This window comes from Aulostomus chinensis, chromosome 11 (genome assembly GCF_037954235.1).
Source record: "Aulostomus chinensis isolate RoL2024-O1b breed Wild chromosome 11, RoL_Achi_v1.0, whole genome shotgun sequence".
NCBI classification, from domain to species: domain Eukaryota; kingdom Metazoa; phylum Chordata; class Actinopteri; order Syngnathiformes; family Aulostomidae; genus Aulostomus; species Aulostomus chinensis.
In genome coordinates, this window is record NC_141330.1 from 27826206 (window position 1) to 27850013 (window position 23808).

General features: G+C 52.7%; 3 protein-coding genes across 6 annotated transcripts in view; 1 reads left to right on the forward strand and 2 right to left on the reverse strand.

Annotated features, from left to right (window-relative positions):
• The first annotated feature begins 781 nt into the window (after nucleotides 1-781).
• Nucleotides 782-6653, forward strand: rbm42 (RNA binding motif protein 42). Its single transcript, XM_086219283.1, has 12 exons — nucleotides 782-1233; nucleotides 1758-1814; nucleotides 2288-2417; nucleotides 2507-2576; nucleotides 2758-2829; nucleotides 3426-3577; nucleotides 3659-3829; nucleotides 4145-4279; nucleotides 4722-4839; nucleotides 5123-5220; nucleotides 6032-6128; nucleotides 6424-6653. Exons 2-12 carry the CDS (start codon nucleotides 1759-1761, stop codon nucleotides 6534-6536), a joined length of 1212 nt encoding a protein of 403 aa, XP_086075409.1. The 5' UTR covers nucleotides 782-1233; nucleotide 1758; the 3' UTR covers nucleotides 6537-6653.
• ppox (protoporphyrinogen oxidase) lies at nucleotides 4988-20557 on the reverse strand. Of its 2 annotated transcripts, none has more exons than XM_086219281.1 (14): nucleotides 20257-20557; nucleotides 17698-17903; nucleotides 16458-16544; nucleotides 16035-16169; nucleotides 12515-12630; nucleotides 12246-12378; nucleotides 11821-11965; nucleotides 9599-9792; nucleotides 9318-9378; nucleotides 8889-9007; nucleotides 8592-8705; nucleotides 7701-7850; nucleotides 7575-7617; nucleotides 4988-7496 (listed from the first exon to the last, which is right to left on the reverse strand). In XM_086219281.1, exons 3-14 carry the CDS (start codon nucleotides 16539-16541, stop codon nucleotides 7360-7362), a joined length of 1431 nt encoding a protein of 476 aa, XP_086075407.1. In that variant the 5' UTR covers nucleotides 16542-16544; nucleotides 17698-17903; nucleotides 20257-20557; the 3' UTR covers nucleotides 4988-7359. The 2 variants fall into 2 exon arrangements, with proteins under 2 accessions (XP_086075407.1, XP_086075408.1); XM_086219282.1 differs by lacking the exon at nucleotides 20257-20557 and adding an exon at nucleotides 18055-18228.
• A 1007-nt stretch (nucleotides 20558-21564) lies between these two features.
• Nucleotides 21565-23808, reverse strand: part of dyrk1b (dual-specificity tyrosine-(Y)-phosphorylation regulated kinase 1B) — a 58609-nt gene continuing 56365 nt past the window's right edge. For all 3 annotated transcript variants that reach the window (XM_086219285.1, XM_086219286.1, XM_086219284.1), the window contains exon 13: nucleotides 21565-23265. In XM_086219285.1, coding sequence (XP_086075411.1) covers nucleotides 22750-23265 — 516 coding nt within the window. In that variant the 3' untranslated portion in view covers nucleotides 21565-22749. The remainder of the gene's footprint in view (nucleotides 23266-23808) is intronic.

Sequence of the window (23808 nt, forward strand, 5' to 3'; positions counted from 1 at the left end):
GGATAGGAGGAGGGAGGGTTAGAAGGAGGGATAGGAGGAGGGAGGGATAGGAGGAGTGATAGGAGGAGGGATAGGAGGAGGGAGGGTTAGAAGGAGGGATAGGAGGAGGGAGGGATAGGAGGAGTGATAGGAGGAGGGAGGGTGAGAAGGAGGGAGGGATAGGAGGAGGGAGGGTGAGAAGGAGGGAGGGATAGGAGGAGGGATAGAAGGAGTGATAGGAGGAGGGAGGGTGAGAAGGAGGGAGGGATAGGAGGAGGGAGGGTGAGAAGGAGGGAGGGATAGGAGGAGGGATAGGAGGAGGGAGGGATAGGAGGAGGGAGGGTTAGAAGGAGGGAGGGATAGGAGGAGGGAGTGATAGGAGGAGGGAGGGTTAGAAGGAGGGAGGGATAGGAGGAGGGAGGGTTAGAAGGAGGGAAGGATAGGAGGAGGGAGGGTTAGAAGGAGGGAGGGATAGGAGGAGGGAGGGTTAGAAGGAGGGATAGGAGGAGGGAGTGATAGGAGGAGGGAGGGTTAGAAGGAGGGAGGGATAGGAGGAGGGAGGGTTAGAAGGAGGGAAGGATAGGAGGAGGGAGGGTTAGAAGGAGTGATAGGAGGAGGGATAGGAGGAGGGAGTGATAGGAGGAGGGAGGGTTAGAAGGAGGGAAGGATAGGAGGAGGGAGGGTTAGAAGGAGGGATAGGAGGAGGGATAGGAGGGAGGAATAGGAGGAGAGATAAGAGGAGGGATAGGAGGGAGGGATAGGAGGAGGGAGGGTTAGAAGGAGGGAGGGATAGGAGGAGGCTCAGAAGATGTGGAGCTGTGGAGTCGTGGCTGTGAGCGAATCAGACAGGGAAGCGTTTATGGTGTCAAACAAAGTTCTGACATGACCGTACACTTTTGCAGCGGTAGAGGTAACAGGTTTCCAGACGTGCCCACTCCAGTCCGCTAGGTGGCGGTAGTGCTGGCTAACCCAGAACACGCCGGAAGCACTACTGCTGCAACCCAGATGCTAAAGGAACACAACGCTCGGATGGTGTTTCTGTCAGCTCTCCTGCTTCTTATCGTGTTTCATCATTAAAAATGTTCCCAAAATGTCCCTAATACGCGAGCTGCCGAGCGTCAGTGCTGGTTCTGCTGCTAGCTGCTAGTACAGGAGTGACCGGCTCGCTAGAGTTGCTAACCCGCTCCTGCTAACGCGGCTCACCGCTTCCTGAAGGCTTGGAAAGACGCGTGAACAGCTCACAAAGTAAAGAAGGTACGTGCTGCTACGAAGCTCTCCTGCAGGTTACGTTGGTACCGTTGGGAGAAGCAGAAGCACGGGTGGGACGTTGGAATCGTATTGACTTGAGTTCGGAGTTTTACCGGCGCGTCATGCTGGAGACCTGCTGGTTCTGGGAACTGCGAGTGTTTAACTCATTCACGCCCTCCAGGCAAAACAATGGTTACAGTTGTGGAGCTAAATGACTTCAGTAGGCTTCCGTACAATCAAGCTTCTGTAGCTTATGTGTTACTTCGATTGTGGGGTTGCACAATTAAAGGAAAAGTAATTGAAACGAACCCACCGGCTGGAACTGGTCCGTCCCGCCCGCACGTGATCTCCAGACCTCTGGAAACATCTTGGCTTGAGGCATAGCCTTTTTTTTTTAAATTCAGGATTTGTCAGTGAAAAGGAGAATGTGATGAAACAATAATAGAGCAAAGAACCATCCTCTCTCCCAGTGCCAACCCTGTCAGGTCTGCTTGTCCATGTCTGATCTCTGGTGTGTGTTTGTGTCCCAGCATGGCGCTGAAGTCTGGCGAGGAGCGTCTGAAGGAGATGGAGGCTGAGATGGCTCTGTGAGTACCAGTCCCCTGAACCGCGTGTGTGACTCCACACACTAAACTTAAACTGAACCCCGACACACTGGCGTGTTTCCCTCTGGTGTGAGCTGCTGCTGCGGTGTTGTGCTGAGGCGTTAGAGCAGGAGGAGGTGCGGTCCTCAGGGTGACGACCGCACCTCCTCCTGAGGGGAAATGTGAGCCTCTCTGGAACTGCAGCGCTCCAAGTCCTGGAGGAACCCGGACTTTAGAGGGAACGACACCAGGCTCTCTGATTGGTCAGAGTGATGTCACACCTGGAACTCACCTGTGAATACTTCGGTGTCCAGTGACGGCCTCTCTGCGTTGTGCTTTGGGCTTTGTGTCCTCACAAACCCCCTTTGAATACCAAAGTGTTGCTGAACACGCTGGAATCCATGGCGTGCAAACACAGCCGAACGCTTTTCGTCTGACTCCAGATTGTTCTCAGTCCAACCTCTGTCTCGCTGTAGATTCGAGCAGGAGGTTCTCGGCGGTCCAGTATCAGGAAGCCCCCCTGTCATAGAGGCCGTGCCTGTTGCTCTGGCGGTCCCAGCTGTTCCAGTTGTGCGGCCCATTATTGGCACCAACACCTACAGACAGGTTGGTACTGCGTGTGTGACCTCTGCTCCTGGAAGACTCCCACATGACGCCTCCTCTGTCCTGTCTCCCGCTGCTCTCCTCCTCCTCAGGTCCAGCAAACCTTAGAGGCCAGAGCTGCTAGTTTTGTTGGTCCCCCACCAGCAGCCTTCGTAGGACCAGGTGAACACACACACACACACACACACACACACACACACACTGTTCTACTGCTACGATGATGGGTCTGCTGATTGGAAACGTGTGAACTCCCAGAGGTCCACAACAGACGAGATGGGGGATGATCAGACATGAGCCACTAACTCTGTGTGTGTGTTTGTGTGTGTGTGTGTGTGTGTTCCAGTTCCTCCAGTACGCCCCCCCCCACCTCCGATGATGAGGCCAGCCTTCGTCCCTCACATCCTGCAGAGGCCTGGTGAGGTTCCTCCAAGCGACTCGCTTCCTTCTTCATTAACTGATGTCCTCCTTCGTGGTCAGAGCAGCATCGAGTGGAGCCGTTGACGAGTGTGATGTCACAGGAGGAAGCTGAACTAAGACCAGAGCCTCCACTGACAGGACACAAGCTTCATGACCGCTCCTGTTAATTCGGAGTAGATTAAATGTTCAGATTAGGGTGTCATTAACCCTCTGAGCGCTGTGTTTCCTTCACCGTCACTGATTCGCTGTCAGTCTCAGCCATGACAACGCGTCAGGTTGAAATATTTCCTTGTACTGATTTAACCGCCCTCCCCGCTCGGTAAAATGTCTGTCGTCTTTGAAGTTTTTTCCTATTTTCTGGTTTGTGGCACAAGAACTGTTCTACTTGTTTGGGTTCTTGCTGCTTCTGAGTAGGACTGCCCCGTTGCCATGGAGACATAGAGCTTTATAATGATGTGAGAAATGGCTAACAGTGAAGGTGCATCTGCGGCGTTGGCCTCCAGGGACCAGCCTGGTGTGAGGAGGGGGAACGCTGCCTGATGTGACCTTTGCTCTGATCGACCCTCGTCTGTTTCTGACTAATTCTGCTGTCAGGTGGTCAGAGGCTGCTCATGCGCGGCCCTCCTGTAGCTCCCCCGCTGCCCCGCCCTCCTCCACCTCCTCCCATGATGCTGCCCCCGTCCCTGCAGGGCCAGACGCCTCAGGGTGTGTCCCAGCCCATCCAGCACATGGCCCCAGCCCCTCAGGTGATGGCCGTCCCGGGACCACGTCAGCCACCCGCAGCTCTCTTGCACCTGTAGTCTGAAGTACCTGTGTGTCCCCCTCAGGTCGGTGAGATGGTCTCCATGGTGTCAGCCCCATCCACAAGAGAGGGAGCCCCGCCCCCCATCAAACAGACTCCGTCAATCATCCAGGCAGCACCGACCGTGTACTCTGCTCCTCCTGCTCCCGTCGGACTGAAACGAACCGACGTCAGAGCCCAGAGACAAGCCAGAATGGTACCTCCATCCTGACTGCTGCCTTCAGCCCTGCTCCAGCACCGCACCGCCTGTCTGGCTCTCTGTTCCTGCTGAATGTAGAACCCTAAACCGGCCCAAATCCCTGGGCTGGATGTCATCAATACACATGACCAGTCAAGAGTGTCAAGACACAAGAGTCTCTGAGTCCTGTGTGCCACGTCGTTCTATTGACTGGTTTAGAAGAGCTGGCAGGACGTGTTCTGGTCGCGTGTGTGTGGAGACGGGACTCAAGTCAGATGCCTGTGCTGCAGTACCATCAAGTCCTCATGAGTGTGTGTGTGTTGTGGGTTTCAGGAGGAGCTGGCGGCGCGGGTGGCTGAGCAACAGGCCGCTGTCATGGCTGCAGGTCTATTGGACAAGAAGGAGAGCGAGGACAGCGGCGCCGTCATCGGCCCCAGCATGCCGGAGCACGAGCCCCCGCACCCTGAGGTGAGAGGTCGCCGTTCCGGATCCCTTCCTCTTGGGCTCTAGGAAGAGTTTGGTTAGCTGTGTTGTTCTGAACGGTCGAATAACAAAGCCCTTGCTACTCTGATGCTTGACGCCAGCTAAACACAATCAACGAGGTCACGGGGCTGAGCAACGGTGACCTCTGCTGAAGTGAAGTCACATGACCGAACACCAGCCTGGCACCAAGATGAATTGAAACATTTTAACGAGCTGGAAAGACTTGTACCTGGCAGCATGTTCTGGTTCTGGCCCCTGTTCATCCTGGTGTTTGGCACCGGGCAGGTGACACGTGACGGGTACACGTTAGAGGACCAGGTGGAGGAGTGACGGCGAGACACGGGGCACAAGTGACGCCGTCATAAATGTAACTGGTGTGGGTGAGCAAGTGACTAGTGACCGACGCGTGTGCGTGTGTGTTATGCAGCCTGTGGAGAGCACGACTGAGGACAAAAAGAAGTCAAAGTCAGAAAAGGTGAAAAAGTGTATCCGTACAGCAGCAGGGAGCAGCTGGGAGGACGCCAGCCTGCTGGAGTGGGATGCAGGTACACAAACACACACACACACACACACACTCCAATTCTGGAATCCGCTGAATATGAACACAAATGAACTGTCCTTGTTTGTCCTGTCCACCATGGGAGGGAAGGAGCCCAAGTGCTCAGCAGCGCACACAGATAGTGCTTTTCATTGTGTGTGTGTGTGTGTGTGGGGGGGGGGGGGGGGGCAGGATGGATCACGCATCAGTAGAGATCTGGATCAGTCGTGATCTGGATCAGTCGTGACCTGTTCGCACCTCAGCTTTCACCCAGTTTCTCTCTGCTGTAGATGATTTCCGTATATTCTGCGGTGATCTTGGTAACGAGGTGAATGATGACATCCTGGCGAGAGCGTTCAGCAGATACCCCTCGTTCCTCAAGGCCAAGGTGGGCTGGTTCTCCTCCTCTGCTTGTTTTGTGTGTGTGTGAGATTGATGGGGAGGTTCCTAATAATAGTTGGGACTATTTTGCTAGCAGTGAAGATGAACTAAATCCTCGGTCATTGACGCGACTCAGGAATCCTCCCTGATGCATCGTGGAGGAGACGATGACGCGTGACCCGCTCGCCGTGGACGCACGGCTATGTCATGTATCTGATAAAAACCTAGGATGGTCAGCCTGTCACTCAGGTGTTTTGTTGCGATCGGTTGTCAACATCTGAACTGAGCCTGAGAAGCAGTTTTAGCTCGTTTTCTCTGCTCTCATCGGCTCCAGCTGTGTAAAGTCTCTGATCACTTCCTGGTTGTGACCATGGCAACAGGACACAGTTAGCAGCTGGCTGGTGAATAGTGGAGCGGCTAGTAGCTCCAGAGCAGAGGGATGGTGAGAGTTTTCCTCGGCAGCTGGACGGAAACATGAATGATGATCCATCGCTGCCCAATGTCCACAAACCACCTTCAGTCTGCAGTTCAGACGTCAGCGAGGAGCCAACATGGCTGCTGCAGGAAGGAAACGTCTCACGCTTGGGTTTTCCTCCAGAGCAGAGACCCACCTGGTGGACGAGCTGACTTGGAGGAGGCCTGTTAGAAATATTTGATGTTGTGTAGAAGTCAGTCGTCGATGATTGACGTTGAACGTGTTTTCAGCTGTGTTTTCGTTTTTCAAATTCAAGATGCTTGATGACAAATGAGCTGTGAGAAGACGCTGAAGCGTGCGGTTCGACGAGCTGGAACACTTGTAATGATGTCATTGTCACCAGGTGGTGAGAGACAAACGCACGGGGAAGACGAAAGGCTACGGCTTCGTGAGCTTCAAAGACCCCAACGACTACGTGAGAGCCATGAGGGAGATGAACGGTCAGTCCACACACACTCGCTCACATCGCCCGCCGTGGCAGGAAGAAGCTTCCTCGCCAACACACATTTGCCAGTGAAGTCCAGTAAATTATTGAAATGTCAGTCGAGGCGGGGGGTTGTGGACCTCAGGTTCCGTCTGTGGCTCCAAGCTCTAGTTTCATTTAGAGCAGGGGTCTCAAACTGGTCCAGTTTTGATTCCAACCCAGCAGCCACACGGCCCTTACTGGACCGGTTTGAGACCTGGTTTAGAGGAACCAAGATCAAATGTTGAGTGGAGCTTCGTCTCTTTATCCAGGGAAGTACGTCGGAAGTCGTCCCATCAAACTGAGGAAGAGTACATGGAAGGACCGGAACATGGAGGTGGTTCGCAAAAAACAGAAGGAGAAGAAGAAGCTGGGCCTCAGATAGTCTTCCTGTACGTGACTGTCACTCCTCCAGTGGGCGGAGCTTTGTGACTAATCAGGACATGAACTGGTATTAAGATGTTTCCTCTTTTTCAAATAAAAACAACGTTCTACGTTTTAATTGACTTGTTCTTCGACGTGGTCCAAGTGTCAGTTGGACTGGGACGCTCATCCTCGCCAGCGCCGTGTGTTTGTTGTCCTTCTTCGAGCCACGTGACGCTCGTACGCTGTGGCGATGACCCAATCAGACAGCCTGACGGAAAAATCAGGTTTATTCACTTTACATTTTCAGGAAAGACAAACTCTTATGAATGTTCCTTCAGTGTAATGACATCAGAGGAACGTGAGGCCTCACGTGGAGACATTCTGGTTCTCCTCCAGAGACAATCTGAGAACGAAAACTGCAGCTTGTGTTAAGAACCCACCGGATGCCCAGTGAAACCAGTACAGCTGCCACACCAGCACTGGGCAGCGTGATGACAGTTTAGTGCAAATAGGATTAAATATTTAAATGCTTTGTAAATAATGAGTTCCCTTCAGGACACTAAAGCAGAGCAGCAGTGTTCCGGTTCTGTTCCAGTGTTCCAGCTGATGTCCCTGGTGAGTCACCAGGAAGACCAGCGGTTCCAGAGGCAGCTGGTCCTCACCGGAGTGGCAAGGTGGTGGCAGTTGATTTTCAAAATAAAAGCCCCCGTGCTGAATCTTGATCTCAAACTCGGATCACAAATGGCTCAACAGAACCTTGTCCTCCTCACGATGGAACTCCGAACAAGACAGCGACCAAATGAACTGAATCACAGCAAGTTTTAAGTTCCCGTGGGAGACGGTCAGGCTCCAGGTCCCAGCAGCTCGTCAGCAGCTGTCTTTCCACTGAAGATGACGTCATTCACTGACACGCCATCATAGCAGGAACCCATCAGAGACAGCGGCAGATTCTTCTTCTTTATGAAGCCGCGCATGGACTCTGGAAACAAGACAACAAGTCACTGCACAAGGACGAACGAGTGAGACGATGTCGGCTGACGTGTCCGCTAATACCCACCGACTCTCAGGTAGTGGCCGAGGTGATACTGAGGAATGCAGTCCTGAGGAGACAAGACAACGCCACTGTTACCACAGTCTGACGGCACAGAGCCACAGACGCTCCCGGACGGCGGCTCAGTCTCACCCTCTGCAGTGCGACTCGACTCCAGCTGGGTGCTGCAGTGACGCCCAGATGGCTGCGAACCGCCTCAGTGGCTCGTGCTAGAAGATCCTCCTCTGTTACTGCTTCTGGGGCCCCAAATACTTCCTGGAACCAGGCTCCTCCCATCATCACCTAGGAGACAAAAAGCAGGTCAGTGTCGTGGGCGTTACTGAGCCTGATGACGCTCTTAAGCTGGAAGGATCCAGGGTTCCATGGACTTGGTGCTTGACAAGTACTTAAAATGGAATAAGTTACTGTATAATTGGGATGGAATTAATTCCTGGCTCGGCCACACGGGGGCGCGTGCGCCACCGTGGAGCTCTGGAGGCTCTGAAGCCTTTACAAAAGTCTGCTGGTGCTTTGGAATCAAAGAGTTGACATGTTGTGTTGCAGCCAAACACAATTATAACACAACACATGAGACAGAAGTGAAAGTACTGCGTCATGACATCAGATCAAGTACTTGAGGATGTGACGTGTACCGGAAGGAGTAATGAATAAGACCTGAAGGAAACGTGAGTCTTCTATGTTCCTGCGTAGAAACACGTGTGTAGTTGGCCGACACGCTTCTGACACGTCCACGTTACATGCTTGTGAGACCAAAGTCTTCCTGTGGCGTCGCAGACGTGTAACTGCGAGGGAAACCATCAGTCCCACCTCCCACTGCAGTGAGGGTCGTGATGGCAGAGTGGCGCCGTGGTGAACTCAGGAAAACAAGATGGCGGCCAAAGCCTCGTTGAGTATAAAACGACTTAATAAATCTCCAGTGTTTGGCAGTGCAGTAAACCTTGCATTGTCCTCTTGGCGCTGTTAGAAAGTTTTCTAGAGTCTGCAGGAACCCTGAATAATCTCAGATAATCCCACAATCTGTACCGTCAGTCTGGTTGTGTGTCCATCAGGTCTGTTGTGTTGAGGGAATGGAACCGAGTCATAGGCCACACCCAGTAAACCCTGATCCTCTGACGATGGAACCAGGTGACCAAAACCCTGAGAAAACAAATGGACAAAGGAGTACACACACACACACACACCACTGTGATTCTCCTTCCTTAAAGCTCAGAAACAGCTGTGGTGCGACTGAGTTGATCAGAGCTGCAGTGTGTGTGTGTGTGTGTGTGTGTGTGTGTGTGTGTGTGTTAGTGAGAGAGAGAGAGATTCTCTAGTTCTCACCGTAACAGGAAGCACAGAACCTTCATACTCCAGATTTACCACAGCAACTGTTACCATGGAGATCTCCTGCAGCTCCTTGATGAGAGGCTGACAGGAGGAGGGCAGGACTGAGGAGAGAGCTGAGGACCCCCCCCCCCCACACACACACACACACACACACCATTGTGATTCTCACTGTATTTGAACAAGTTACACCACCTTCAACCTCAACATCTCTGAGTCATTCACAATGACCTGAATATAGAAGGACTGTAAACAAGGTCACATGACCTCAGTTCCTGCTGGGTGTTTATGAAAGGAAGTGGACCTCTCAGACAGAACCGAGCCGTTTCCAGCAGCCACTTGGACATGACGTAGTAGGTAAACATGTTTAGTAACACGCGTGTTAAACAAGAGGATTCAGAGCCACATTCTGGTACCAACACTTGCCTTTAGCAGGTAGAGCAGAGATGATGTGGTCAGCTGATACGATCCCATCCTCCAAATGGATCTACACATACACACACACACACACACACACACACACACACACACACACACACACACACACACACACACACACACACACACACACACACACAAGACATCTTAGCGTGTTAGCATGATGAGCAGATACAGATGGGCGGGCCTAGGAAGAGCAAACGTCATTGAGTCTCTACACCCATTGGACAGTCATACAGGTCAGGTGACAAGAGTCATGTGACAGTTACCGTCCAGCCAGACGTGGAGGGACAGATGTGTTGAACAGGTGCGTCCTGCTGCAGCTGCACTTTCCCGCTCTGCCGCAGGTTCTCCACGATGGCCTCAGGAAGTGACTCCACGCCACGCCTCAGCGACCACTGAGCCCACGACTCCTTCATGGACCTCTGACTCAGAGGCCCAGGGGGGACCGCAGGACCAGGACCTGCAGGTGTACACAACTGCAGCTGTGACACCCACAACAACAGAGTCACGGAGTGCTGGCCTGAACGAACGCCGACGTGTCAGACCGGAGTCTGGCTGACCCTTCTGGGCATGTGAGAGAGGGCAGATCTACCTGGACCGGATCCTGAACTGGGAGTGTCAAGGGACCCCGAGACTGATCACTAGTGATCCTTCTAGGACCGCATCCGTTCTAACGAGGCTCCAACAACACCACACATCCGAGACCCAGCGGGGCACAGACGAGGCCTTACGAGTTCATTTGAGGAAAAGAGGGGAACCATACAGATCCAGAACCAAGCCAGACCAGCTGAAAGGCTTCAGAGTTCCATAAAACTGGTTTTACAGAAGACACAGCAAAGACAAACTACATCCAGAGCTGCCAAGTTCCAGAAAATCCCAAGAGTGAGACCTCTGGTCAGTGCGCCCTTTTAATACCAATTTAAATGGATTTCGTGGAATTTGAGCAAATCTCAAGTTTGGCAAATGAGCGTGTGAAATGGCAAGTGTGGCGTGAAAAGAGGCTTAACTGCGTGACTCTCACTCTCAAAGCGTGAGACTTGGCAGCTCTGCATCATCAAACCAGGAAATGAAGCAGGAAATGTTCTCCGTGGCTGCGTCCGAATTGCCAAGTGCCAACCTACGTCCTCCTGCTACGACCTACCGCTACAGGCTTCTCCTACAACCTGAACACGGCGGCACCATTCAGACACCCCAAGATTGGTGGTGAAGCACGACCTCTGCTGGCAGAGCACAGATACCACAATTAGGTAGACAGCACCAACGAAAGCCCCACCTGCTGGCCTGACTGTGGTACTGCACTCCACTCTGAACGCACCTTTCCCTCATTCTCTATTATTAAGCACATGAACGCACCTTTAGTCATCAACAACGACTATAAATGTTGGTGTTCATCAGAATGGGAGACTGTTGGTGGCGCTAACTTGGCTTGCAGGTCCACAAGTTTTTAGGGGACAAAGAAGAAGTCCGCGGTGCATTGTGGGCCATAGGTTGCTCCGTAGGATGCACCTGAACCGACCAACAATGTGGGCGTGTTTAGGCTGGAATTTAGGTTGAGAAGTAGGTCGCTACTCACGCCAGTTGTGGTTTGGGACAGCCTACGACCTGCTCTGAGACCTACCATCCGACCTACTTGGTAATTCGGATGCAGCGCTGTTGTCTTATAGTACTACTTTGTTCCTCCAGCGGTGATATTGAGCCACTGCAGTGGTTCTACTCTGAGCCGCTGACCTGGAACCGGGCCGGACCGGCACCACGCAGGGAACCTGGAACCCGCTCAGCTATCTCTCGCTCTGTCACCACCACAGCTGGGAACTTAAATCTTCAGGTCAATAAAGAGTTCCGCCCCCAGGTTCATGCTCAGGAGGTGAGCACTTCCCTGCTCATGAGGAGGACTCTGGTCACATGCTGCCCCCTATGGGTCTGGAGTGTGACATTTGTAAATCTGGGACACCAAACAGGAAGTGACTCTGCCTCGTTCCACACACCTGATTTGGGCTGCAGGTTCATTCTGTATTATTTCTTTTATTCATGGACTTCAGCAGGTTCATTTGTCATCAATCAGCCCTAAAAAAAGAGAGAAATTCACCAGCTTTGTCCTCCGGAGACGAGGAGACGAACATGACTGCAGGTTTCCACCTATAAACTCTGCTCATTCATCTGAGTTGATGTCTCTGTTTATTTCTGTTTGTGCTGGAACATCGGTTCCTTTAACAGGTGGAGAAACACTGAGGTTGTTGGTGTGGGACTGGGTTCTACCAGAGAAATGTTCCTGCCTCCACCACAGACAGGTCTCTCTCTCTTTCACCCACACACACACCCACTCAAACTCTTCCTCTTACAACTTACTAAGGGTTAATGACATGCTGCCACAAATCTTTTGTTCTTGAGAAAGGAGAGTGTGTGCGTGTGTGTACGTGTACATGTGTGCGAACGTGCACATGCATGTGTATGTATGTGTATGTGTACATGCATGTGTGCGTGTGTGTACCTGAACCCAGCAGCATGCCCAGGGTCAGGGAACCTCTGCGCTGCTCTGCATTGTAGAGGGGAGGGAAACAAGAGCGCACACTCAACTTCCTGCAGTCTCCTGAAAAAACACCTCGGCACAAACTGTCTCCAGCGATGTCTGCCAGCTTATCACACACACACACACACACACACACACACACACACACACACACACACACACACACACACACACACACACACACGATGAATACAAGGCAACAGCTATGGTCCAAAAGGTAGACTTCTGTTGATATGAATGAATGTCATAGAATGATAAAGGGTGACTGGTCCGGTACCAGGGTGGTACCGCACCAGTACCAGAGTGGTACCGCACCAGTACCAGAGTGGTACCGCACCAGTACCAGAGTGGTACCGCACCAGTACCAGTGTGGGAGCCCAGCTCACCTCTTGTCCCAATCTCCGAGAGATGAACGAGTGGATGGTCTCGTCGTCCTGCTTGCTCTTCTTCACCAGCATCTCTGTGGCGAGGCTGAACACCAGGGGACGGGAGAAGGGAGGGACGGTCCTCAGGAGCCCGCTGAAGGACAGGGACAGAGGGGAGCAGAGGAGGACAGGCGTCTGTGACATGCATGTCTAGTTGTGTTTGACGCCTCCAGAGCGACTGAAGATGGAGGTATGGGACGGTGAAGCTGAGCAGCGGCAGCCGGTCTCACCTGAGGCCTGAGGGCATCCGATGAAGCTGCCGGTTCACATACAAGTACCGGTTCTGAGAGGCAACGTGACTGGAGGTGACCGGCAGGATCTCCCCCGCCAGACCCAGGTCCTCCACCTGCACGCACGCACACACGCACACACACAAAAACTTTAAAAGATTTCAATTAATGTCCCCAAAAAGTCCCCAACTGTCAATACAGACCGACTGATGGGGAGGATCCACCAGTGACGGAGGGAACATGAACTGGTGATCCCACAGGATCCCACAGGATCCTACTGGTGGAACACCAGCCGCTTTCATCCAGAGAGAGATTAGGACCCCAATAATCCAAGATGGACCCAAATAAAGATGGAGGCAACTGTGTGAACAACCTGAGAACCCAGGACACCTCCTCACCCCCCTCACCCTCTACTTCAGGGGTCTTCTATTCATAAAAGTCTTCAAGCTTGCGTCCGGAGGCCTGTCGCAGTTTTTTATGAGCACTGATTTCCCTGCGAGGCGACGCCTGCGTGCCAGCCAGCAGTGGAGGTGTGTCTGTCTGCTCAGCTATGAGCTTCAGATCAAATGGAGCAGCCTACATTCCAAGAATACTTCAACAGAATTTATTGTCTGTTTTCTCCACATTAACCTTAAACCTCTTGTCCAGCAGGGGGCCCCACAGGTCTTAAAGTGCATTCAATAATATCTCAACACTCGTCAGTCATTTGTCCATCAACATCAAACATGTGACAAAATCCTTCTGTTTCAAGTTAGCACTTTGCTATTCAGCTGCACACAACAATACAAAGTAAAACCTGCTGCTGCTGACGATTAGTATCATTTTATTTTTTTAGTATTTGTCTGGATCCGGACTGCGATCCGCCGATTGGCGACCGCTGCTCGACACCCTCCTCACCCTCTACACCCTCCTCACCAGCTACACCCTCCTCACCAGCTACACCCTCCTCACCCTCTACACCCTCCTCACCAGCTACACCCTCCTCACCCTCTACACCCTCCTCACCAGCTACACCCTCCTCACCAGCTACACCCTCCTCACCCTCTACACCCTCCTCACCAGCTACACCCTCCTCACCAGCTAGACCCTCCTCACCCTCTACACCCTCCTCACCCTCTACACCCTCCTCAACCTCGACACCCTCCTCACCAGCTAGACCCTCCTCACCCTCTACACCCTCCTCACCAGCTAGACCCTCCTCACCCTCTACACCCTCCTCAACCTCAACACCCTCCTCACCCAATACACCCTCCTCAACCTCCACACCCTCCTCAACCTCTACACCCTCCTCACCCAATACACCCTCCTCAACCTCCACACCCTCCTCAACCTCAACACCCTCCTCACCCAATACACCCTCCTCAACCTCCACACCCTCCTCAACCTCTACACCCTCCTCACCAGCTACACCCTCCTCAACCTCTACACCCTCCTCACCAGCTAGACCCTCCTCACCAGCTACACCCTCCTCACCCTCTACACCCTCCTCACCAGCTACACCCTCCTCACCAGCTACACCCTCCTCAACCTCTACACCCTCCTCACCAGCTAGACCCTCCTCACCCTCCTCACCAGCTAGACCCTCCTCAACCTCTACACCCTCCTCACCAGCTAGACCCTCCTCACCCTCCTCACCAGCTACACCCTCCTCACCCTCTACACCCTCCTCACCTGCTAGACCCTCCTCACCAGCTAGACCCTCCTCACCCAATACACCCTCCTCAACCTCCACACCCTCCTCAACCTCTACACCCTCACCAGCTACACCCTCCTCAACCTCTACACCCTCCTCACCAGCTAGACCCTCCTCACCCTCTACACCCTCCTCACCAGCTACACCCTCCTCAACCTCTACACCCTCCTCACCAGCTAGACCCTCCTCACCCTCTACACCCTCCTCACCAGCTAGACCCTCCTCACCAGCTAGACCCTCCTCACCAGCTAGACCCTCCTCACCCTCTACACCCTCCTCACCAGCTAGACCCTCCTCACCAGCTAGACCCTCCTCACCAGCTAGACCCTCCTCACCAGCTAGACCCTCCTCACCCTCTACACCCTCCTCACCAGCTACACCTTCCTCAACCTCTACACCCTCCTCAACCTCCATACCCTCCTCAACCTCTACACCCTCCTCAACCTCCATACCCTCCTCAACCTCTACACCCTCCTCACCCTCTACACCCTCCTCAACCTCCATACCCTCCTCAACCTCGACACACTCTTCACTCTCCTCACCCTCTACACACTCCTCACAAGGAGGTTCTGGATTCCCCGTGTCTCACTGGGTTCTCCAGGTGCTCCAGCTAGTAAGGTAGGTAAGTGTGTGAGTGGTGGTCTACATGTGGTCATGGGGCCTGTCCTGGTCCCTCAGGGTCCTGTAGACTCGCACCCTTCATCCACCTGGTGTTCAGCTGCTCAACCACCTCGTACTGCAGGGTCTCAGTACCTGTACTGCACTTTCACTTGGATTTGAAGTTGTTTTTTTACTGATGTCACAAGAATTTTTTCCTAATGACCTTTTTAGCAACTATCCTGCCTTCTATGGTCACTCTGCATGGAAGTGAGAGACTGTTTTTGACGCGCTCATAAACGACTGTCCATACGCTCGTCCATGTTCGGGTGACGTTCCCCTTTTTATTGACGAAAAAGGTCACAACAAGACATGACTTAATTGCTGCAAAAAGAAACTAATAAAAGGATGCTGTGGGAAAACAAAGAAGTGAGGCGAGGTGAGTGAGCCTGGCGAGCGAGCGATTGAGCGGTAAAAACCGCATGGCCCTCCACCTCCATGCGTCACCTGAGTACCTGCACCAGTGATTCTAAAGAAAATGCTCTCCTGCCTGACGAAAACCCAAGAGACAGACACATAAAGAGATGTGGCTCCTATAACCTTGACATGAGACAGACCGGATCCTGAGAATCAAAGTTTAAGTTGAATTTATTTTCTTGTACAAGAAGGAGCGTTTAACAACGCGACCCACGAGTGAGGTCAGAGACCAGACCCCCTTGGAGGCTAACGGTTGGTTTATGGACCTCACAACTGGGCGTTCCTGCTCTCTCCTGCTCATACAGACACGTTCCACACACGTGGTCTCTAAGATGGCCGGCTGAAGATCTCTGGATCAAGGGGGCCTCGTCTCCTCACCCTCCAGTCCTTTATGACCCCCACTAACCGATGCAGACTGCAGGACAAACCAGAACCGCCAACATTGCGTGAGAACAGGAAGTTGACAGCAGCTGAGGCCGTTTCTCAAACATGAACTCCTCCTCAACTCATGGATGTGTTTCTGTCTTCAGGTTTTAAAAGCTGATGTCACGCATTCATGATTTTCCACACGGATGCTTGATGACATCCCATCTGACTCATTCATTCATTCACCCTTAACTCACTCATCCACACCTCCCTCCCTCATTCATCAGACGCTGGCTCCACTAGTAAACTCCTCCTTGTATTAAATATGAATTAAAACTCTGTTGTAGTCCAGCATGGCTGCAGCCTGGTTCCCATGGTAACACTCACCATGTTGAGCGTGTTCCGTCCCACTGCCCCGGCAGGTCGAATCCCTCTGGGTCCGTGCTCAAACACCGCCCCATCCGCCCTGCGGGTCGACCACAACCAGCCTCCGAAACGTCCACTGGACTCCAAGAGAATCACCTGAAGAAGAACACGGCGCAGAGACAGAGGCGCCAGAGTCAGGCGGTTCAGTCTGGAGCGAACTCATCAATAACGACGTCAACATCAGAAGCCGGTGGCAACCGGGAGGGGGACGGTCCTCTGACAGAACTTCCAGACAGGAAGCGACAAATATCACCACGGACAGATCCCCTCTCCGGTTTGGTGCTTTTGTTCTTACTGCTACTGAACATCCTGTGATGTCACTGATGAGGTGTTACGACCTCCACATCCACAGCCAGATTGTGTGCGTGCGTGCGTGCGTGTTACCTTGGTAACCTGGGGGCTCTTGCAAAGGTAGTACGACGCTGCCAGACCCCCGATGCCCCCCCCCAGGACAGCAACTGATCTCATTGCCTGGAAACACAACCGGGAGAAGTGAGGAAGCACAAGACCGTCGTCTGATGATGGCGTCCTCGTGACAAAGCTAAACATGGCAGCTATAGTGAGGCGTGGCGGCGGGGCATCTGCTATCTGCTCGGGTCAGAGGGAGTGTCTGGTCTGGGCCCCCTGATACGGGACACTTTGGTTATCAGACTGAGGACGCGTTGAACTCAAGGGACCCCTGAGACAGTTACTGTTTTAGGCCCTGAGCAGCCCCCCCCCCCCCAAACCCACTGAGCCCATGTAGACCCCCAGACCCTTGTGGGATCGGGAGTGAGAAGCTGGTCATTGTTCTGCGGCCTGGATGGAACGTGTTCTGTTCCTCGCCGGTCTGAGGTTTCGTTCCAGCCCCTCAGAGCAGCACCCGTGGATCAGGGGAGCCACCAGAACCAGGAGCAGTGGTCGTGATCAGACCTGCAGGTCCACAAAGGTCCTGAGTAACTTCAGCAGTTTTGGGAAAATGCAGTGAACATCTGGTCCTTGGCCTGGCGCCGCCGCCCCCCCGCTGCTGGACTTGGACTGGGTGGAGGCGGAAGGTGGAGATCCAGAGCTGATTTTGATGAGGTTCTTTCAGAGGAGTAACAACAGTAAACGCTGGAATACCACAGAGGGTCTCTTAGCAACAGGGCTGCCTTCCTGTCACGAGTTTAATCTTTCAAAATAAAATGCAGCTCCTTCAAACCAGAGGAGCGTTGAGAGTTTGCGAGTATAAAAAAGTTGTTCATGTAACTTCTGCTGAACCAGAGTTTAGCAGCAACGAGCAACAGGTGCTCGAGTGACGTCAACGTTACCTGTATAATTACATAAATGTAACAGTCACAAGCCGCGCGCCTGACACACACACACACGCACGCACGCGCGCGCGCGCACACACACACACACAGTAACTCCAGCATGAACCAGGAACTCTGAAATTACGTTTCCCCACCTGATTTCCTCCTGCTGATGTTAAGGTTGATACCTCTCTCTATGTGTGTGTGTGTGTGTGTGTGTGTGTGTGTGTGTCTCTCTCTCTCTCTCTCTCTCTCTCTCTCTCTCTCTCTCTCTCTCTCTCTCTCTCTCTCACACACACATCGGAACACTTCCCTACACAAGAACGACGCCAGTAGAAGGTGTCAGGTGTTACCTCCAAGTGTGACCGGTTCCACGAGAGAAGGGCTCCGAGCTCCCAGACACTCCGCGGCCGTCTGCCTCTTCCTCCTCCCCGGCGTGCAGGGTCGGACAAGCAAGACCTCAAAGCACCGCCGCCCCCAGCGGGCAGGAGGTGCGACTGCACCCCCTCCTGATCCTGAGGACCGTCATCGATGGAGTCTGCCAGGTTCCTCTGAGACGCTGAAATAAAGAAACAAGGAGGTTTGTCTGAGTGTCCTCGGCTTCAGTCAGTCTGTCCATTCCCTGACTTGAAGGGTCTGTGTGAGTTTGCATGAGTGTGTAAGCGTGTGTGTGCGTGTGTGTGTGTATGTCTATTCTCAGGAGCAGACACCTCCTCCAGATTGACCCCTTGTTGATGGCTCCTCCGACCTGCACCCACTGCCCTTCTTCTTTGTTCACATCCCATCCATCATCCCTCCATCATCCATCCCTCCATCATCATCCATCCATCATCCATCCCTCCATCATCATCCATCCATCATCCATCCCTCCATCATTCATCCATCCAGCATCCCTCCATCATCCATCCATCCATCATCCATCCATCCATCCTCCATCCATCATCCATCCCTCCATCATCCATCCATCCAGCATCCCTCCAGCATCCATCCATCCATCCCTCCATCATTCATTCATCCCTCCATCATCCATCCATCCATCCCTCCATCATTCATCCATCCAGCATCCCTCCATCATCCATCCATCCATCATCCATCCAGCATCCCTCCATCATCCATCCCTCCATCATCCATCCATCCAGCATCCCTCCATCATCCATCCATCCTCCATCCATCCATCATCCATCCCTCCATCATCCATCCCTCCATCATTCATCCATCCAGCATCCCTCCATCATCCATCCATCCATCCATCCTCCATCCATCCATCATCCATCCCTCCATCATCCATCCATCCATCATCCATCCATCCATCCATCCATCCCTCCATCATTCATCCATCCAGCATCCCTCCATCATCCATCCATCCATCCATCCAGCATCCCTCCATCCAGCATCCCTCCATCATCCATCCCTCCATCATCCATCCATCCAGCATCCCTCCATCATCCATCCATCCATCCATCCTCCATCCATCCATCATCCATCCCTCCATCATCCATCCATCCAGCATCCCTCCATCATCCATCCATCCATCCATCCTCCATCCATCCATCATCCATCCCTCCATCATCCATCCCTCCATCATCCATCCCTCCATCATTCATCCATCCAGCATCCCTCCATCATCCAGCCATCCATCCATCCTCCATCCATCCATCATCCATCCCTCCATCATCCATCCATCCATCCATCCATCCCTCCATCATTCATTCATCCCTCCATCATCCATCCATCCATCCCTCCATCATGCATCCAGCATCCCTCCATCCAGCATCCCTCCATCATTCATCCCTCCATCATCCATCCCTCCATCATCCATCCATCCAGCATCCCTCCATCATCCATCCATCCAGCATCCCTCCAGCATCCATCCATCCAGCATCCCTCCAGCATCCATCCATCCATCCCTCCATCATTCATTCATCCCTCCATCCATCCATCATCCATCCAGCATCCCTCCAGCATCTATCCATCCATCCATCCATCATCCATCCCTCCATCATTCATCCATCCAGCATCCCTCCATCATCCATCCATCCATCATCCATCCATCCAGCATCCCTCCAGCATCCATCCATCCATCCATCCTCCATCCATCCATCATCCATCCCTCCATCATCCATCCCTCCATCATCCATCCCTCCATCATTCATCCATCCAGCATCCCTCCATCATCCATCCATCCATCCATCCTCCATCCATCCATCATCCATCCCTCCATCATCCATCCATCCATCCATCCCTCCATCATTCATTCATCCCTCCATCATCCATCCATCCATCCCTCCATCATGCATCCAGCATCCCTCCATCCAGCATCCCTCCATCATTCATCCCTCCATCATCCATCCCTCCATCATCCATCCATCCAGCATCCCTCCATCATCCATCCATCCAGCATCCCTCCAGCATCCATCCATCCAGCATCCCTCCAGCATCCATCCATCCATCCCTCCATCATTCATTCATCCCTCCATCCATCCATCATCCATCCAGCATCCCTCCAGCATCTATCCATCCATCCATCCATCATCCATCCCTCCATCATTCATCCATCCAGCATCCCTCCATCATCCATCCATCCATCATCCATCCATCCCTCCATCATTCATCCATCCAGCATCCCTCCATCATCCATCCATCCATCATCCATCATCCTTCCCTCCATCATCCATCCATCCATCATCCATCCATCATCCATCCAGCATCCCTCCAGCATCCATCCATCCATCCCTCCATCATTCATTCATCCCTCCATCCATCCATCATCCATCCATCCGCTGTTGGACGTTCCGCCTCCTTCTTGAAGCTCAGTTGTCCTCAGACGCGTCATGGCTCTGATAATCGTGTCAGTCCTGTGACGTCACTGAGGTCTGTGACCACGAGGGGACGACACAAAGACACATAAAAACCTTCATCAGAACTTCTCTTCTGCTCAGCCGGAGTTCACCACGACGGTGAGTTGCAGATACTTCCTCCCCTGCCACGGACACCATGTCGTTGGTTCCTATTGTTTGTTGCCTGGTTATGAAACAGGAAGAAGAAGGACTCGAGCCTGCCGAGCTTCCGTCTTGGCTCAGGAGGAACCCCCCAACGTGAGGGCAAGGACCGAACACCTTCATGAACCAGTGATGATTCTCATTTGCAGTATCATCACAAGTCTGATGGTTTCATGTGCGTCAGGTGAGCTTCCTGCTCCTGCAGGTTGGACCAGGATCAACTTCAGACTTCAGACCCTTTGAGTGCATGAAGAAGCTTTGACAGCGACGGCCCAACGCCAGCTGTTGGCTGCAGAGAAGCCACTTCCTCTTCCTGTAGATTTGAAGACCAACACACACATTTAAGACCGATTGAAGACTTTTATGACTTCATTATTACACGGGGTTCAACTACTGGCCCCGGGCCAACAAGATGGCCGTAGGATAACCTGTTTAATGTTTCATTGTCTTGGTGTATAATGTATGTATTTGTGGCCAAAGGCTCCAAGTTACAGCTCCACGGGCCATGACTCCACCCCCACAATCTGTGTTGTGATTGGCCAGCTCCTTCAAGCCAGTCAGAAACCCAGACCAGTTCACCAGCCCAGGAAGCCTGAGAGAGACACCCCTGTGGATGGAGCATGCGAGGATGGAAGTAGGGGGCGGGGATAATGACAGTCACGCCCCTTGTGATGCTTTGGGGGCCGCAAATCTGAGAACCACTGACCCCCGTCAACGTTGTTTCAGTCCTTGGTTAGTAGGAACACCAGGGACCCAAATGCACATCAAACACACAAACACCGACAGAAGTGAGTTCCTCATGACGTGGCCCCTTTAAATCTGAGCTGCTGCCAGGGTCTTTCTGCCAATCAGGGAAGAGCCGGCTCCTGATTGGCTGGCAGCTCATGCAGACCAGAGCAACAGCCAGTCACGGTTCCTGGTTGCACAGTGGATTCGGTGCCTTTACTTTCAGATGACCTTTGTTTTGTTTATGGGGTCAGTTCTCACCCTTCAGGTGACCAGGGGTCATGTGACCTGTGATGCACGCTGAAGCAGGCGTGAAGGCACTGTGGAAGCTGAGCGTTAGCAGCATGTGAGCTGCAGGCTAACGTCATCCTGACAAGGCATGAGGTCATGATCAGGTTAGTAGGAAGAAAAGCGGAGATCTGATGTTTGTTTGACTTTGGTGTGCAAAAGTATACTCTTTATTCTTATTATATATCCAACTTTATTTTGCCCCAAACCCTCCCCTCCACCCAGCCCCCACAGCCGGTGACATTCCCATGTCACCAGTTACTGTCACTGTTACAATAGCCAATCAGAGCTCACCTGCAGAAAGAAGGCAACCAAACAAAGAAGAGCAGAAAAAAGGGTTACTTTCAGTTTGTTTTTTCTTGTTAAATAGTAATAAATACATTGAGATGCAGTGGTTCTTACTTTATCCTTTTCTCTTAAGCAGAAGGGTTAAAAAGTTTTTTAATTTCTGTTTCTATTTCTTTTTATTTCTTTATTGATCTGTGTTGGATCTTTAGCAGCAATCCGGACCAGTTGTCATGGTGATTAGCAGCACAGAGAGGAGGAGCTGTCTGGAGGAGAAACACAACAGGAGAAGGAGGAGAGGAAGAGGAGAGCAGGGAGAGAGGGAGGATGAGGAGAAGATCCCTGTGAGCGCCAGGAAGGCATCAGTGTCCTGTCACCTTCTCTTCCCTCCACCTCCCTCCCTCCCGCTCTCCATCCCGTGTCATAAACCAGGCGGAGAGCGACAGACGGAGGACACAAACTCAAAGAAAAAGTCGAAAAGACCAGAGAGAGAATCCATGAGTCCTGAATCACACACACGGTGGCGTTTTCTCCTGTTGAAACCGGCTTCTGTCTTCTTGATGCAGCAGTATATCTGTGTGTGTGTGTGTGTGTGTGTGTGGGGGGGGGGGGTGAGACTGCTCGTCTCTAAAAGCTGCAAATATGAATGTACTAAAGTTGAAACTAACCAGTGTGAACATGAACGTGTGCTCTCCTTCCACTTACAGCCTCCACATGGAGTGAAATAGAAAAGCACGGCTCCGCTCTTTCCTCTTCATCCTCCTCCTCCTCTCCAGGCTCAAACAACCAAGTAGAACACACAACTCCTCAAACCACAGAAAAATCAAATAATATTAAACAACAATAATAATATTAATAAAAACAAACTTGTCACAATCATTCCTTTCCAATTACAGTCGCAACAAAAGACAAAAAAAAGACAAAAAAACAAAAATAAAACAGGATCAAAGGAGAGTTTCCCAGCATCCTCCTCCTTCCTCCTCCTCCTCTCATGCAGTACAAACTGTCTCCTTCAGCACAAAGTTCACCTCTTTGTCTCTGAACTCTGGCTGTTTGTGTGTAGTTGTAGTTAAAATTGTATGGCTTTAGGGCATGGTTCAGGTTTTATCAAGAGTTGGCTGGCCCCTCGTCTGAGTCCGGCCTCCCTCTGCCCCCTGCAGCGGGGTTATTGTTGTTGGAGGCAGGGTAGTAGTCCTCAGGGGGGGGGGCTTGTGGCCCTGGGGCGGTGGGGGCCGTCCGAGTCCGGAAGGCGGACAGTCCAATTGGCAGAGCAAGGGGCAGGGAGGCAGAGCCAAACTGAGAGGCCTCCATGGAAGACACCGCCCCCAGGTGGTGCAGCCCTAGGGACACGCCCACATCCATGCTGTCACTCATCTGGGGCGAGGATCCCTGCTGGCCTCCCCCTCCTCCGATGCCCGTCTGTCCACCCTGCCGCAGGCCACGCCCACCGTTCCCGTGGTGGGAGTAAGTTGGGTGGGGGTGATGGGGCGGGTCCAGGAAGTGGCGCTGGTGTTGTTGGGAGGGAGCCGGCTTGTGGAGCAGCAACTGGGTGTATGCTGGGTCCTGACCCCCACCTCCACCATCACTGCCCGGCCACATCCTCATCTGCTGCTGGGAGGGAGCCTGGTGGGGGGAACCAACACACACAGGTGAGACAAACTCATCCCCTCACTCCCTCGCTCACTCACTAACTCCCTCACTCCCTCCCTCCCTCACAGACTCACTAACTCACTCACTGACTCACTCCCTCGCTCACTCTCTTGCTCACTGACTCACTCCCTCCCTCCCTGACTCACTCACTCCCTCCCTCCCTCAGTTACCCACACCCTCCCTCACTGACTCACTCCCTCCCTCCCTCACTGACTCCCTCCCTCCCTCCCTCGCTGACTCACTCCCTCACTGACTCACTCCCTCCCTCCCTCACTCACTCCCTCCCTCGCTCACTGACTCACTCACTCCCTCCCTCCCTCACTCACTCACTGACTCACTCCCTCCCTCACTGACTCACTCACTCCCTCCCTCATTTACTCACTCGCTCACTGACTCACTCCCTCACTGACTCCCTCCCTCCCTCACTGACTCATTCACTCCCTCCCTCCCTCCCTCCCTCCCTCAATCACTCGCTCACTGACTCACTCCCTCACTCACTGACTCACTACCTCACAC